Below are 16,732 nucleotides of genomic sequence, written 5' to 3' on the forward strand. Positions count from 1 at the left end.
TACCATGTTAAACTAATTATTAAAATAGTTGTTTTGTGCTACCATATGCACCTGGTTTATTGCTATTGAATGTGTACGAAATATTAAGTGATGTAACAAGATTTTGTTTTAAAATAAATATGTATATATACACACGCGTGCGTACATATTTGACATTTTCTTTCTGCATTCTTCTCTGAAAATACTGTTTAATGTGTTGCCATTGATATAAAAGGTCCAATTTCTAAATCACAAGGTGCAAAGATATTTCACTTAACAGGAATACTCTAGACTTTTGTAAGGAAATGTCATACAGTTAAAGCAGCCAATACTATCATACCACATATCTGTATTCATATGTAATCCTACGGCAGTTCCCTCATACACAGACATCTGCTGTCCTATGACACTATGATACAAAATGCATCCCACAGGTCTATAGTTACAGTACTAATTGTTAACAGTTAACTGGAATCTTTAAGAAGGCTTTATTCTCAGTTCTGTTTTTTGTATAAAAAAAACAGTTCAAACATTTTTTTCATCATGTTGCTAAAAAAGAAAACAAAATAATAATAATAACAATAATAATAATAATACAGTAGTTCTACTAGGGTATTCTAAACTCAAATGCCAATATCTGACAGGATGTTGTTTAAAGTTTGTTGACAAACAATTACTTATCCATTAACTTTAAACTTGTAATAAAGAAAATGAAAACTCATTTGAATACCACACAGGTCCAGTAAATACAATGTTCTTGTAAAAAAAAAAAAAAAAAAACAACCACGCAGCTGGTGAAATCCAATGGTCCTCCTCGGACAACATAATAGTCCATAGTGTAGGTATTTCGAGGCACAGCAAACCAAGCAATAAAGGGGGAAATATAATTTATTGATTGCACCTAACGTATACAAAGACAACAGCAAATAAATAGCAAAATGTTGTTGTGCAGTCTTAATCAAAACATTGTGGTGGGATTTTCTTAGAAACAGTATTGTCTTGTTAGAAGCTAGGCAAAGGAGCTGAAAGAGGCCAGGCTTGTCGGAGAATCTGTTTCTCAAACTTAATCAAGCACAACTGCATCAAGTGTCCTATAAAAAAAAAAGCTTTTGAGCTTTGTTATGACAGAAAGGTGTTAACAAGTACACGCAATAACCCAGACACTGAAAGCAGGTAAATCGACAAATCTACAAGTCTGCAGGGCTACCGGAGAACAAGCAAACCAGCTTTTACAGCACAAGAAAGAGTGGAATCTGGAGCAAGTCACTGCTGCAGCCAGGCTTGTTTCTGTGTAGGAAACCCCCGGCTGTAGAAGGCATTGCTCTGTGCAACTGCTGTATTCAGAGCACATACGTCCCCCTTCTGCCTGTGAATGAAGCATTTCTCCTCCTCCTCTTCTTATTCTTCTTCTAGAAAAGCTGCAAGCCACCTTTTAGTTTGTGAAGATCACTTTGTGTCCACAGGAGGCCTTCCGAGATTCCACGGCTGCAACGGAAACGAAAAGTTACCATTTTATTAATACAAGGAGAGGCCACAATCATAAAACTTAAGAGCCACCAGGCTTATTTAACAAGAACTAATAAAGCTTAAGCCTTTTTAATCATGAAGTGCGAACGTGGTCACCGGGCTCAAGAATGTGTCGTTCATGCTCAGCATCATACAGGTACAGATCTCAAGACATCACTGTGAAATCAAACAAGGATCTGAAACTGCTGGGTATTAAACACTGCTCGCTCTTCTTTCATTTATTTTGCATTGCCCAGTAGCAATCACATTCTTAAATTTAAAAACAACAACCCTGCAATGGACCTCTCTCCTAAGGACGTCGTCCTCGTGATTGTTTAGCAAGTAGTTTAGGCAGAGCCAATTTGGAGCACACTGGCTCTGAACTCTGAATCAAAAGATTGTTCTCTTCTGTACTGCTGCTCGTACTCTATACCAAAGACAGTCCTCACCGACAGAAGATTACATGGCTAAAGAAAGTGTGCAAAAGCAAGAGCCCATTGTGGATGAATGACAACCCCATTTACAGACTAGAAAAAGGCAAGTCAACTCAACAAAGTGTACCGATAATACTCTAATACTCCCTCACAAGGTACACTGCAGTGCTGCTTCTTTGTCACTCCAGCACAAATACTCTAGGACCTTGATTAAACATGCAGCTTCTTGAATTGATCTGGATTATACAATGCACCAAAGTTAATAAAAACAATAAAAAAAGCCCAACCCTATAAAAAATCCATTACACCCGCACAATAATGAAATGCCTCTCCCTTCATTCACAAAAAAAACACCCTATTATCCACGGCAAGCTTCCTGGTGAGCAGCTCTGTAGATCACCTTTGTTTGCTAACAATTACCCTGGGATTGCAGAATCACACTGGCATCATCATGACGAGAGCAAAACAGGACTGAACGAATGAATGCCAATATTGTGTAATACATTCAGACTCCCACTGAGTGTGCTAACAAGACTCACCTTAGCACGACACCAGTACACAGTTGCAACCGTCACTTTTAAACTTTCAATGCACATTCGCAAGAATTTAGGAAGGCTGGTTTCACAGGCCCACGATTATCACTAATCTTGGACCAACTAATATTATAAGGTTGTCCAAGACAAGTGATAAAAGCAGGGTCTGTGAAACCAGCCTTGTCGTGTTCTGAACAATGTGCAAGAAATATGTTTCGGTAGATTGTACAAAGACTGTATGACGTTTAAGGAACGTTTTAGTAACTCCCACATCCAACAATAATCTGAGCCATCTCCAGACAGGCTCTTCACTCGAGGGCATTCTCTACAGACCGAGCATGACGCACCTCCACTCCAGGCACACGCAACAGCCAGCCTCAACCCCATTTAATAAAGTTACTTTCCACCCACTCACTGCTCTGTGTTCCTACTGGTCTCCTAGCAACTGCTAATAATATCGAAACACTGGTCAACAACTTGGAAAAGCCATTTTAGGGAAATGCATTGTCTTCAAGGCCCAGTTTGCTCTCTTTCTGTGCATGTTCTCCCAGATCCTTGGGAATTGTTCTTTGTGGGTCACGCGAGAAATCGTTTAATAGTTTTATTCTTACTTTTGTGAAATCTAAATGTCTCCCTTTCTGGCACCTAAAGCAATACCAGTTGATGTTACACCTGATCGTAATTCCTCGTTTACAGACTGCAGGTAAGACTGCAGAGCTTTTTTGGTTTCGTCAGCATTTTCATGTTTGTGGTTTCTGAATCCTTGAACCAGGATGAAAGAAAGGCCTTTCATCTGCCAAATAATACAACAGCCGACAGACAAGTGGTACAGGCAGTTATGCAGGAATCCAACCCCCCCCCGATGCCATTTAAGTTGTTTTATTTTATTTTTTTTAGTTATCACAGAAATATGGAGGCTAAATGCATGTACGTTTCTTGTTTATTCTGTTAAATAAGGAAAGTGATTGGGAAATATTCTTCTCGTGACAAGGACATGCAGGGCTAATCTTTTCTTTGACAAACGTTTTGACTAGAAGTTCTTCTCAACCTCTTCAGTAGTGAAATTAGTTTTAGGTCACTTTTTTATAGCATAGGGTCTGGTGTTGTTTCAAACCCCAGGTGATAAAGTATGAAAATCTCTCAATGGGGTACGATACAAGGATCATGTGCTGCTCATGTGTGCATGAGTTAACTGGCCAGTTACGCAGGGGAGAGGAAATGCAGGATTTAGCAACAAGCAGTTTCTCCGATGGCAGAGGAAGCCCAATCACTCTCAAGAACAGAGTGGGCTCTGCTGCCTGCCGGGGCTCTTATGCAAAGAGGGGGGGGGGGGGGTGACAGGAACATTTAGAGCCAGTCTGAACACTTCATTACATTTGTTTTATTCTTTTGTAAAGAGTAACCGAACATTCACAGGGCTCTTGCTTGAACACCTTTGAGACTACTTTCCTGAATTCATGTATTTATAATTACATTGTAATGCAGTACTAATACCACAGCAAATCACCCATAAAATATAAAATAAAAAGGTCTTGTTTTTATCTGTATACATGTCCCCAAAAACAATTCCGATTTAAAAGAAAAACAGGGACATTATGGGAGCACCAGAAGACTGAAGCCAAGATCTTCTAAAAAAGAATATTACAGCAGGTAGAATTGCTTTCACTTTTTCAAATTGATGTGCAATTATGTAAATCAATAACTCTTTCACGGATTAAAGCAAATTACGTATTTGCTATGGGTCTACCAAGGGTTGGAAGAAGAAAGACATTATAATAAAGTCAACCGTAAGAGACGCTGTCTATTTTAAGAATGGTACAATTTGTATGTACATGTAAGCACAACCAGCTGTAGGACTCGGTATTCAGTCCACACCAATTCCTGTCGACTGGCACATGCATCATTACTGTGCATGTAATGTGTTTCACAAAAGTACGGCAATCTCTCCCTTAAACAAACACAAATGACTTCAATATATCCCATCTGCAACACCATACAAATATTAGGGCTACAAAAACCATTCATCTTTATTTATCCTGTAAATGAGCCATTTCAAACTATTTTTCATGGCTGGATAATTAAAAGGAAATTGTTGTACAGTGCTAGTTCTACCGAAGTGCAAAAAACAAAAAAACCAAACCGTCATCTAAAAAACGTCATCTCATCAACACCAGCGTGGGCCCACATCATTCCCCAGAGATGCCTTCAAATGGAATATAATGAGAGAGAGAGAGAGAGAGGTCTTCCCCGAGTGTGATCCCACACTGATCGAGATCCTGGAGTGTGTTTCCTCCAAGCTCCCCCACACTGTCAGATAGCCAGGCTGTGGGGGGAATGCAGCTTCATACTGCTCAGCACTGCTGCTGCCTTCCACCTACACAGCAGCAGCCCTGACATGCTCCTGCTCATTAGACACATGAAACCCTGGATAACTGAGGGATCTCTGGTGTGGGATGTGTAGGGACGTCTCAATCATTACGGAGGGTTACTACTATCATTCAAGAAACAAAGCTAAGCAAGGGCGGGGTATGATGTTGATACATCTGCAATGCAGTCACACGGGTTCCCACATCAGGGACGGTAGCTGGAGGGAGAGGACGAGGAACACTGCCACCGTCGTAGAGAACCTTTAACGCTTGTAAATGTTTATGTTTGCATCTCTTAAAGCCATACATGTGAAAATGGGCAGGACACATTTACTGTGTACCCCAGTTCAAGTGTCTTTATCCCATTTCCAAGAACACTTGCAAAAGCGTCTCCCCCACTCGCCTCATGTCAGTGTTGCTGTGGTCGGTTCACGTGTTGGGCAGGGGGGATGATTCCCCCCCCCCCTTCTCTCTCTCTCTCTCTCTCTCTGGGTAATCTCTTGATGTTTCTGGGTGATTTCTACAGGAAGCAGCTGCTTCTCGAACGTCAGAACAGTTTCCTTTTTCTGCACTTTTCTTCTTTGTTCAATGTCAGTAACAGACGAAAATAGAAACCAGAGAAGAACTTTCTCTGGGCTTTTATGTTGAGTGGGAGATGTATGTGTGTATGTGGGAGGGGGGTGTTGCGAGGGTCACGAATCAAAGACCACAGACTGAACGGCTTGCTTCGAAACAGACACATGGTAGTTAAATAACCTTGACGTGAGTAGATCCTGTTAGGATTAGCTGGTAACGAAGCACAGCCAATGACGGTGCAGCAGAGAGCACACCTGGGTTGCTGTGGTCTGTCAGTCACAGGTATCAGAGCGGCTCATTGAAACCCACAGCACAGTCAATCTCAATACCAGAAGGAACCGGGGCAGCACCCCACCCACACAGAGGCCTGTGCAAGCCACAGAGGGATACCAATAAAAGAGCATTTCAAAGATGAGCTGCCTTATAAATACAAACCCTTTTTATTATTCCTGTTGAAATCTTGCTTAGATTCCATCGATGTACAGTGGAGTCCCTCTGTGAAGACCACCACAGCTAGTCCTGTATTGTGCACTTCAGACTCTAACATTCGTTTGAACTCTAACTAGGCATATGGTTTTACAAAAGGCAAGGTCACTTATCCAGGATGGGCAAGCGGACTGTAATCTCATCTACAGCAGCCACGCTAGAAAATATGCAGTTTTGTGCCACACTGAAGACTGAAGGCTTCCCCCACCTACAGCTCTAACTGTCGCTGCCTCCAGCCTGCACTATCAAAGCCCACAATGTTCCTGTTTACAGTGTTAGAAAAGGTCAGTCTGCTTTCACTGTCAGACTGGAAACTGGCACTGCCCCTGCCTCTGCCCCCTGCCCTGTACAAGTGTGTTTTTAGAATTGCTCCACAAAGCAGCACCCCCAGTTTGTGGCATTCTTTGGGACCTCTTCAATAATTGTTCTACTGTACACAAGCTTCTAATGCGTTCCAACTACTAACTGACTCGTGTGAGATTGCAACTGTGTGATTTATAAAATATCCTGCTCCTGCTGTGACAGTCAGCGCTGATTGGTCTATTATGCACACACAGCTATAAGATTCCCGAAACAAGCAGGGTTTACCATTGCACCAGCAGGTGCATCCCAGTACTTCAAGACGCACCCCCAGCACCCCTAGTTCCCGCTCCCCTGACTGCAGCAAAAAAAAAAAAACAACCATCAACGCTCTAGGGATCCTCTCGCACGATTCACACACAAAAAGCCTGAAGCTGAAAATTTTTTTAAAAAGTGATGAAATTAAAAATCAGTGAGGATACAGCAGATGAAACAATAGTTTATGTCACCAAAAGCAGCCCTGGAGAAAAATGTTATTTTCTTTAATAACAATTTAAACAAATAATAAAATTAAATAAAAAAATAAATAAAAAAAGGCAGTTGTATGCAAATAAAAGCAAATGAGATGAAATGCTTTGTGACAGAACTTGCAGGCCATGCCTTTTCTATCTGCCGTCTCTTTCAGCTCAAAGCGGCGGTGCTTACCTGGGGGCTGCACTGCGAAGGGCTGTCCGCTCCACGTCCACAGGCTGCTCCAGCACAGACATTGTGGAGTAACTGTCCAGCAGGAGACAGCTGGGGTCATCAGACTGACCAGGCACTTTACCCAGAGGGAAATCCTTCCATTTCACATTATCTTAAAAAAAAATAAAAAAAATAAAGAAAGATATGGACACAGATTCAAAGTTTTCACTACGAGCTTGATTAGCCACAGTGTATAGGTAACAAGTTAAGGTGTGGAGGTCTTAAACTCTTATTTCCATTACTGGGACGGTACACAAAGAAAAATATGCAGCAACAATCACCACACTTTTCCAGAGGTGAAATAAAGTTTCCTGCAAGAAATTCAACAGCCGGACAAAGAACCAGCCTGACTGATGGTTCAGTATTGAAACACAAGGTTTATACATAAGAACATAAGAAAGTTTACAAACGAGAGGAGGCCATTCAGCCCATCTTGCTCGTTTGGTTGTTAGTAGCTTATTGATCCCAGAATCTCATCAAGCAGCTTCTTGAAGCAAATTATGGGTTGTAAGCAGCTGTGCATACCTGTGCATATCTGCCACGGTGACCCTTTCAGTGCTGCCATTCTCTCAGCTATGACCTCTGGGCTCAGCTGCTCATGCAGGTCCTGTGAGGGCCCCTGGACAGTCACTCGCTCCCCTGCGTTGAGTCGAGAGGCTGGGCTGGCTGGCTGGGGCACTGGGCCCCTGGCTCTGTACGGCGGCTCCTGCATGATCCTCCTCTGCAGACTCTCCAGTGTGTGGACTGGCTCCTCCTCCCACTGGTCAGTGTCCATTGAAGGGCTGGCGCCCTCTCCTGGCTGTGTGTAGATACAGCACAGGTGGAGCAGCCGCTGCTGTGTGTCGAGGGGGAGAGGCTTGTCCATGTCTGTCAGGATCCTGCAGGATTAACATTGTTACGCGTCAAACTTAACTTCTATGGGATTTGCAGAACCAACAGAATATTTATTAGAGCTTCTCGTGTTTAAGTAGGGTTTTAAAATTCAAACCCAAGTTTAATGACCCCCAGCGGCATCAAATTCTCTTCTAAACAAAGGAGAGAAAAGAATCTTCTGCACGCTAGATACCATCTATGAATTGGTTTCCTTTGCACGATATATTTGATACAATTTGTTATAGAAACAAACATTGCAAATTAGATTGACCTCTTTAATTCTGGCCTTATGTTTCAGAATGTGGTTTCTTTGGGATTTTGAAAGAGCGAAATATAAATTTCACCAATTCACTACATCTAGAGAGAGTGCTCCAGGGATTTCAACAGAAGGCAAATTATTTTTCTTTTTAATGAAAAACCTAGACAAGCTTTTTCCCTCTGACTAAGCCACCTGTCCCTATAACTGAAAGCACCATACTTGCAAGTCATCGTTTGAATCCCAAAGGCACAGAGCTACCCAGTGACTCACGTTCTTCTCGATACTCATGGAGCTGAGCAACAGGGGATGTGCAGTCTGCATACCAATTCAGGGATTGAACTGTAGTTCACACCACTGAAACAGTTCCATTCCTGGCTGGAGCACCAACTGACGTCAAGGACAGCCCGACATGGCTAATATGAACCCTTTCAGTCCCTATCTTAACGCAGTATGTTAACATATGCGGTTGGAAATCACATTAGAACCTCACAGGACTCCTAGGTCCCAGTCTGAGGTAGTGTAGAAATATATGATCATTTTGTCCTGTTCTCATTCATTAAAAGGAGTTCCTTGTTCAGCTCGACAAAATTCAGGACTGGAAGTGTTAAATTAATTAATTGGATTAGGTTGGAACAGCACACTGAACTGCAAATTCAGTAAAACAAGGCTAGTACAACTCATTTAAATCATGAAATCATCTAAAAATGCCCTTGATGTACAATAGTGCCTTTCAAAGCAGGCATCCTAAATCATGTTTACTGCTGCAGATAAACAGATGTACATGCATACTCGAGCAGAGGGGGGGAGAATCAAAAAAGTCAGTCATAAAAAATAAAAACATATCCCACCTTGGGCACGCTATATTGGAAATAAGATATTTAAAGGGTTAATACGTCACAAACACAATTTTTTGTTACATCAAGCCTTTAAATCAAGCCTTATTGTTATCATTATGTTTGCTATGATTTGATAATTCATCCGATTACCTACTATGGTCATAGTCGTAAACCTCCCATTTTAGTTCTGGTTTGATAGTTAACTACAGGACAGACAGGTGTCTTACTGTGGGACGTTGGCTATGAATCGTTGGTAATAAACAGGGTACTTACTGCTGCAGCATGTAGGGGGAGGCCAGGCACGGGGCAGCCAGGCACAATGTCAGGAGTTTCTGCCACTGCAGTCGAACCTGGTTTGCAAACAGCTGGAATTTACCCCTTGTCTCCTTCTGGCTGCGAGAGAGACCTTTCTGCGCTTTGCCTAAAGGAATAGGAATCGCAGCAAGAGGAGTCAGTGACATCAACACCCTGCAGCCTTTAAAAGGGCTTGCATCAGAAAGATCGTCATTCTCAATAATGTGATTCTGACTTGGGTGTAAATTCCTTCATATTGTGGTTGAGACGGAAACCAAACCAAGCGGTGTTACTAGCTGACTCATCTATTCACTGGCAGCGTTTTCAGAAAACGATTCACACACACACCAACTTCACATCCCATATTCCCAGCTTTATTTGATAGTCCGATATATTAAGAGTAAATTGTGTGATGAATTAAGACTACACTAAAAGTTATGCTGTACACAGACTTCTCTGACCTGCTATAGAGAATGATATACACATATGCATTGTACTAAACTGAATAAACTGCTGAACTGAACTACATTTAGCAGGAACCCTACTTGCTTTCCTGAAGGACGGATTGCCCTTTTGCAGTAGATTACAGCTAGCAGAGGTTAGCGAGAAATGTTACACAATTTTAATCTTCAAAGATATACAACAGGTAAAACTATAAGAATGTCAAGCAGACAAACGATTCAGCTAGTGCCTTCTTCAGTGCAAGGACCTATAACCCCCTAGCAGGTTCAGACAGTCGCTCTGGTGAAGTCGTGGAGGTACCTGCTCTGTGATTGCAGGTCAGGATGTCAGTGATCCAGCCTGTGATGTACTGGATCCTGTGTGCAGAGGTCTCTGTACACAGCTGCAGCTCAGCAAACAGCTTCTCCAGCAACATCTGGGTGAACACCTGGGAGTGCAGCAGCTTCAGCAGGGGGTGCCAGAATTGAACGAACACACGAGGGACACACGGCATCGATAACTCAGCATTGTCTGCAAGTTAATGGGGACAGTACACATGGGTGTGATTGTTTTTGTACAGTAGTGTGCAAATTTACTGGAACACCTCAAGAATGGTAATTTATGTCCTTTATACACCCATCTGCATGGAAACCTCGGTGTGAGAATTTCAATTTTCGATCAGTAATCAGCAGTATAGAAACAACAGGCACTCGTGTGTGGATTTCAGAACCACTTTGCGCTTAATTAGGCATCTAAAACAACTGCTAAAAAAAGTCAAAATCATGAATTTGCCTATTTTGACAATTTTCCAGTGGTTGGATTTCATAGGCACAACAAAACAGAAGCAATGGGGGGGGGGGGGGGCGGGGTTTTCTAATAAATTTACACACTACTGTATTTTTTTAAATATTTTGCTGCTTAAACCCCTAATTGCCCGGTCTTACCTGAAGGGTGGATTTGTAAGGACTCCAGCTGTTCAGCGGTTGGGATGAGAAATCCATCATCCAGAAGCACTTCAGCCAGAGCCTCCCTGCAAGACAGCAGGAATCTCAGTGAACTGCATGAGCCCCTGGAGTCAGCGCTCAGGACCACTTCCTGCTCTCCCAGGCAGACCAATACACCTCTTTCACATATGAAGCTGCTCCCTTTGTTCTGCATCGTGCTTGCTGCGCACATACATTCTGTGATATTTACCTGTACACATCACATAACATATATGTTTTCTCTCTCTAATAATAAAGCCATCGAGACAGCCTGCTGAGTGAATATTTTAGTTGGTCAAGTATCTTGAGGCTATCCAGAGAAGGTTCAATTTCTTAAAAATATAAATTAAAAAAAGGAATGAGAAGGGGTTCTTATTCGGGGGGCTGTTAAACCAGTTAGTTTGTTTTAAGCAATACTGAAAATGATTTAATTCACCTCGACACATATCGAAAAAGGGAGCTTATTATTTTTAGAGATTTCAACTCCACACCAAAAGCCTGACATAACAATTAATGAAACTTATGACAGTTAACCTCATGAACCACAGAGGATGAAACCGAAGGCACAGCGAGCAGTGAGAAAAACCCCTTGCTCTTCCAAATCAGCTTTCACTGAGCAGTAAGATAAACTGCATGTTTTCCACACTGCCACACGACGAGCAGACAGACATACACTGTTGTTCCGTCTTGATTGTAATTCTTGGATTCTTTCTACCAAGAACAACTACTTCTTGCAATGTACGCAGTGCACAGTGGGGGGGGGGGGGGGGGGGGGGGGGCTGGTTGGTTTCCATAGTGGGATTCCCCACAGTAAGTTAATAATCAATGGTATGCTGTGCAGCGTAGGAGGACATGTGCTGTGGAAACAGCCCAGAGTGAACACCATCAGCACAAAGCAAATCAAACGAAGTTGAAGATAACAGCAAGACTGCGCTACCCGGCTTGTAATTAGCAATGAGTGCACCTACGCCACTGTTATCTATTCCTGCAAACTAATCACTTCTCTTCCTAGCAGCCAGGGAACATTGCTTAATCTCCCCCGAGCCCAGGTTAAAAAAACAGAATCACATTACCTTTTGATATTCAGGCACTGAACTTTAAATCAGCTAACTGAAGCAAGGGATCTGTAGCAGCACCATTCCCTCTAGATGACGTACGCCAGTGGCTTCTACTTTCTAGGACAGAAGTTCCAACCTCACAGCATTGACAGCACTGCAGCACAGTCAAGCAATCAGTTACGATTTAAGAACAAACTTTCTTTATTGTCCATTTTATTATTAAAACGAAGCGCAACAGCCCTGTAAGACCGTACATGTGGTGGAACGCTAGCAAAAATAAATGAATTGACTGTGTTTTGTGAAGTTATTTCCCCAAACAAGCTCTCAAACTGAAGCCTCATTCCTTGCTTTCGAGCTGTGTATACCTGTTCTCAGGAGCAAAGTCTTTGATCTGCATCATGATCCACTCCAGCTCGGAGGAGGGGCAGGGCCACATCTTCTTTACCTTGTTCTCCTTCTGCAGCTCAGCTAGGACCTTGCAGTGGGGGTGGGGTGGAGAAGGGCAGGGAGGAGTTCAACTACATTTCATTCCAAGAAATCAAACAGCCATACAACTGACACACTGAAAACAAACAAAACAACCCACTTCTGATCATGCCTGTTTTCATTTCATGTGATTTGTTTTAATATGCTGTTGACTGTTCACTCATTTTAAACAAGCTCTTCTCTGTAGAATTGAGGCAGGCATTCATTCTTGCCCGACTCCCTCTCTCCCCTCCACTTCCCTTCATTTTTCACAATCCAAAAAAGTCGATCTCCTTCCAACTAAAATAAACAGACCAGACTGTCAACTGGAAGACAATAAGCAGTCTATGGAATAATAACTAAACTGACACCTAGGACATTTTTTACACCCCACCCCCCCCCACCACTACCACCGCCTTTTTTCAGAATACAAACACAGTCCCCAGCTTTCACAGAGAAATCTCCCGTTCTGAAATGCTCTCCTGTGTTTCATCGCTCCCACTCCCTCTCCCACACACCACTGTGCGTCATGTGGTTGGTTGTGATAACGACACTCACTCAAGTAATAAATAACCCATTGGCCCAAGACGTTTGGGAAGGTTATAAATCAAGCAGCAGCTACCAAAGAAACTCTACGTGCTCAGGGAGTGAGGGGGTGAGAGAATTCATGGGCTGTTCCGGGAAGCCCTCATTCTGGCACTATGCTTCTAAATGAAGACACTGAGGGGAGAGTTTCCAAATACTGGGTTTGCACTGTTCTTTGAGCCTGTTGTCATGGCGATATCTACCCCTGATTAAGGAAGTGAGAACTGTTCGGTGCTTTCTCACTGCCGCCTGTCTTCTCAGCACCTCGTTTCTTTTACCACAAAGCTGAAGCCTCCAACAGCTCTCTAGCTGGCAAGCCAGACGAGCGAGAAACATCTCCCCACAAGCAAAGAGCTTGTGTCGATTCTCACCTCTCAGCAAAAATAATCAGTGGGCACAAATTAGAAGTGAGGTCAAAAGTCACCACCATGGCTCAGATTCCATAAACCCTCACAAACCTGTGCTACAGAAAGGTCCTGGATAACTGGATAGCTCCAATGTAGTGTACAACTGGTAGCGTACAACCCAGTAAGCTTAAAACATCGGCCTCATAGTATTGACAGTTGCACAAGTATCAGCATGAACCAAAATGTCTCATCCAATGTATAAATAAAAAGAACTTCATGTTTTTGCATTGAAGGCTTTTTGGAGTTTTTTCTCCAGCGCTACAGAGAGCGAATCTATTTTCACCTGTTTAATATCTTTGTAAGCATACCACGATCCCAAAAGCCTGACTGTGACTGAGTTGACCTTCTCAAGACGGCAGCAACAGTTACAGGTGGCTTCGGTACAGGGAACAACAAACAATACTGGGTGAGAACTGTCCCGGGCTAATGTTCACCCTCTCTGGACAGAATACTGGGTGAGAATTTGCCTGACTCGGGATGAGATTTAGGCTTGGGTGAGGATAAGCCTGGAACACCAGCTTCTTTCTGAGTTATGACAAGTTATTTGTAATCAAATGTCTATAGCACCACCTGCTGTTGTATTATTGCAACTGCATGCATTGCCGAATAAATCAAAACGAGAACGTGGAAGACAGGGAAAGACTGACAATATTCACCAACAACCATATCCCATGTAGCATGCAAGCGTAATGCATTCATTTGCTTCAACCAAAGTTTTCCTAATATGGTCTGTTTTTAAAATAGTTTTACTGTATTGGCAATACATTATTTTTACAAATACAATACAGGTTACCCACAGCACAAAGCAAAGGCTTGCAGTACTTACTGCTAATTTAGAATATAAATATAAAATTATGAATTACCTGAAACTGTTCATTTTCATAGGACACCAACAATTCTCTAGCTTTTTCTAAAAAAAATAAAATAAATTATTATTTCTCACCCCAAAAATAATGGTAAGATTTATTTAAACAAACACAAAAGACTGATTGGCTCAGAAGCCCTTTGCATACTTTACACAGGGTGCTGACAACCAACTGCCCCATTTAAGTGTCTTTTGGTTATCAGCAGATGTACTGTATATTAATGCAAATAATTTTGATGAAAAAAAATCTGCTTTCTGGTATACTTATTTCCTGTTATTTCACGCTTCACTCACCGTAGATCTCTTTGTGTTTGAGTCTCTTGTGCGGCTCAGTGACCTCCTCCTCCTCCTCATCATCCTCCTCCTCAGTGGAGGAGTCCCACTGCTCCACCAGGCTGCTTCCCAGTTGCCGGGACCAATACTCCTGCCGCAGCCACTCCAGAACACACTCGCATCCTGACAGAGAGCACAGCCAGAAAACAAAAGGGTTCACCGCTGGGATCAAGAAACCGAACCGCACACAGAACTCCAGCTGGGTCAGATCACTGACTGTGCGCACAGTCAAGGTTCATCTTAACCAAGAAATCCATTTTATGAATTATTATTTTCACAACACACAAGATATGTTGTGAACAAGAAGAGGCAGTTTGACCCACTGAAGCGTGTTCGTTGCTAATACGCTGTTAGAACTGAATGCCTCGCGACAGAATCCAATTGTATTTTTACTGTTTCTACAGTTGCAGCTGGTACTAAACTATTCCATGCATGAATAACTCTGTGTGTAAAGAAGTCTAAATCGTTCTGGAGTGATTGAATTATTGTATATCCTCAAACAGCATATAATACTTAGCCTAGTTGCCCTTCTCTGTACCTTCTCAAGTGCAATAATGCATTTTTTGTAGCAAGCTGGTCTAAACAGGTCTAAATAGTTCTGCAGCATTGGTTGATCTATTTAACTACTAGACGCATCCATACTATCTGAATGTACATTAACTATAGAGCAGCCACTCTTGGTCTCATCCGAGGTAAATGAAAGCTCATGCTAGGCTGTACCCACCTTTCCTGCACCAGTTCAGGGAGGGGAGTTTCCCGTGAGTTATGTCATGGCGCAAGTTCACTATCCACTCTGGAATGTTCATCTGGAAACACGGAAAATTAAACTGCTATGAAGTGGGCTGATGCCAAGGATTGTATGAAACAAATCTTAAAAAGATGTTTCAGAAGGTAGATCACAAACACAAACGTAGTCAGCTACCAACCACGAAACATACTTTCGAATAAAAGGGAGCATCAGAGATCAACACCATCCAAAAGCACCTTCTTGTTTTACACTACGAACCTCATTGGCCAGTCGTCTCAGAGGAATGGAGATTGTCTTCTGCTTCCGTTCAGTGATTAAATTCACAAACCTACAGCAGAAAACGGGGCATTACTGCGTGTTTGACAAATTGACAGCTAAAAACTGTTGTACATTTGTGGACAAGTATATAAACCAGCTGTGTTGTTTTCTGAGTACAGTGCATAGAGGTCTATGAGATTGTTTAGTATGAAATATATTTCAGATAAATGCACAAGGATGTGTACTAAATGAAGGGATCTAAAGCATCTAAACAGTGGCAGATCTAACATAATCAAAATGTGTGTACCAGTATTATTCCAATCAAACATTTAACAGTGCATTTCTGTCAGTAAAACCAAAATACCAGGGAGCGTCTTAAGACTGCGGTATTTGTTCTCTCCAATCTCACCTTACAAGAGCCATACCGTACAAGAGGACTAACTCCTCGGTACAGCCGCGTCCAGAAGCGTCCGCCACCTGACACCTGACCAGGTCAGCAGTGCTTTCCACGGCAACAGGGGTGCTGCTGCCGTACCTGAGTGTCACACAAAGAGGACAGATCACAGCATAGACATGAGGCTATACATGCATAGAAAACTGAACAGAAAGTGACTGGAGAAGAAATTAAAAGAAGGTTGGCTTATAAATTAAATATAATGAAATGGGTTTGTATAATCTGTAATACCTCTAACAGTGATCTTGTAGCGATATTATTATTATAATTATTAGTAGTACTATTATTAATACCAATAATAATAATAATAATAATAATAATAATAATAATAATAATAATAATAAACCATTACAATGGCACGTCATTTAATACACTGGTACCTACATTTCCAAATATACATTACTTCTTAAAACAAAAACAATTGTATTCTATAAAGCGCGACAGTGTACAGACATCTTAAATAATACTAACACTATTTATTAATAGGCGACAACTCTAAGGTTTTTTGTTTTTTTTTTCCTAACGATAACAATATTGGAGGCGCATCATTCTCACTCGATTTACCTTCCTCTCCATGCCGATATTCTTTGCAGAGCATACTTCTGTAAACTGCAATCTTTAGAGTATAAATATTCAAGAACCTGGTCCCATTCCGCCTTGTTAATCCAAGCAACTACGTGACCTGCCTTCCCTGACGACGTTTTCCTCTTCATTATTTTAATTACTGCTATCGAACCGAACCGAGCTCAAGAATTCAAATTCAACACATACGCTACTATGAAAACTAAAGCATGAACTACAGCAGCCGCAACCTAACCCGCGACACACCGCTTCTACTGTGACGTAACGAGATCGGCAGAAAGCAGGTCGAATCAATTCTGAAGTTGTCGTTTTACACGCCCACAAACCTCATGAATTATGTATTACGCACATATTTTGTATTCGATGA

General features: G+C 42.0%; 1 protein-coding gene across 1 annotated transcript; it reads right to left on the reverse strand.

Moving 5' to 3' along the window:
• Nucleotides 1-849: 849 nt before the first annotated feature.
• On the reverse strand, nucleotides 850-16,655 carry LOC117412203 (ribosomal biogenesis protein LAS1L-like). The gene is made up of 13 exons (XM_034020342.3): nucleotides 16,348-16,655; nucleotides 15,739-15,864; nucleotides 15,330-15,399; nucleotides 15,048-15,129; nucleotides 14,285-14,446; nucleotides 13,989-14,035; nucleotides 12,034-12,143; nucleotides 10,572-10,657; nucleotides 9,949-10,158; nucleotides 9,166-9,313; nucleotides 7,450-7,802; nucleotides 6,886-7,036; nucleotides 850-1,464 (listed from the first exon to the last, which is right to left on the reverse strand). The coding sequence occupies exons 1-13, from the start codon at nucleotides 16,494-16,496 to the stop codon at nucleotides 1,389-1,391; spliced, it is 1,770 nt and encodes a 589-aa protein (XP_033876233.3). The 5' UTR covers nucleotides 16,497-16,655; the 3' UTR covers nucleotides 850-1,388.
• Between the last annotated feature and the right edge of the window lie 77 nt (nucleotides 16,656-16,732).

The sequence above is a fragment of the Acipenser ruthenus genome, chromosome 16 (genome assembly GCF_902713425.1).
Source record: "Acipenser ruthenus chromosome 16, fAciRut3.2 maternal haplotype, whole genome shotgun sequence".
NCBI classification, from domain to species: domain Eukaryota; kingdom Metazoa; phylum Chordata; class Actinopteri; order Acipenseriformes; family Acipenseridae; genus Acipenser; species Acipenser ruthenus.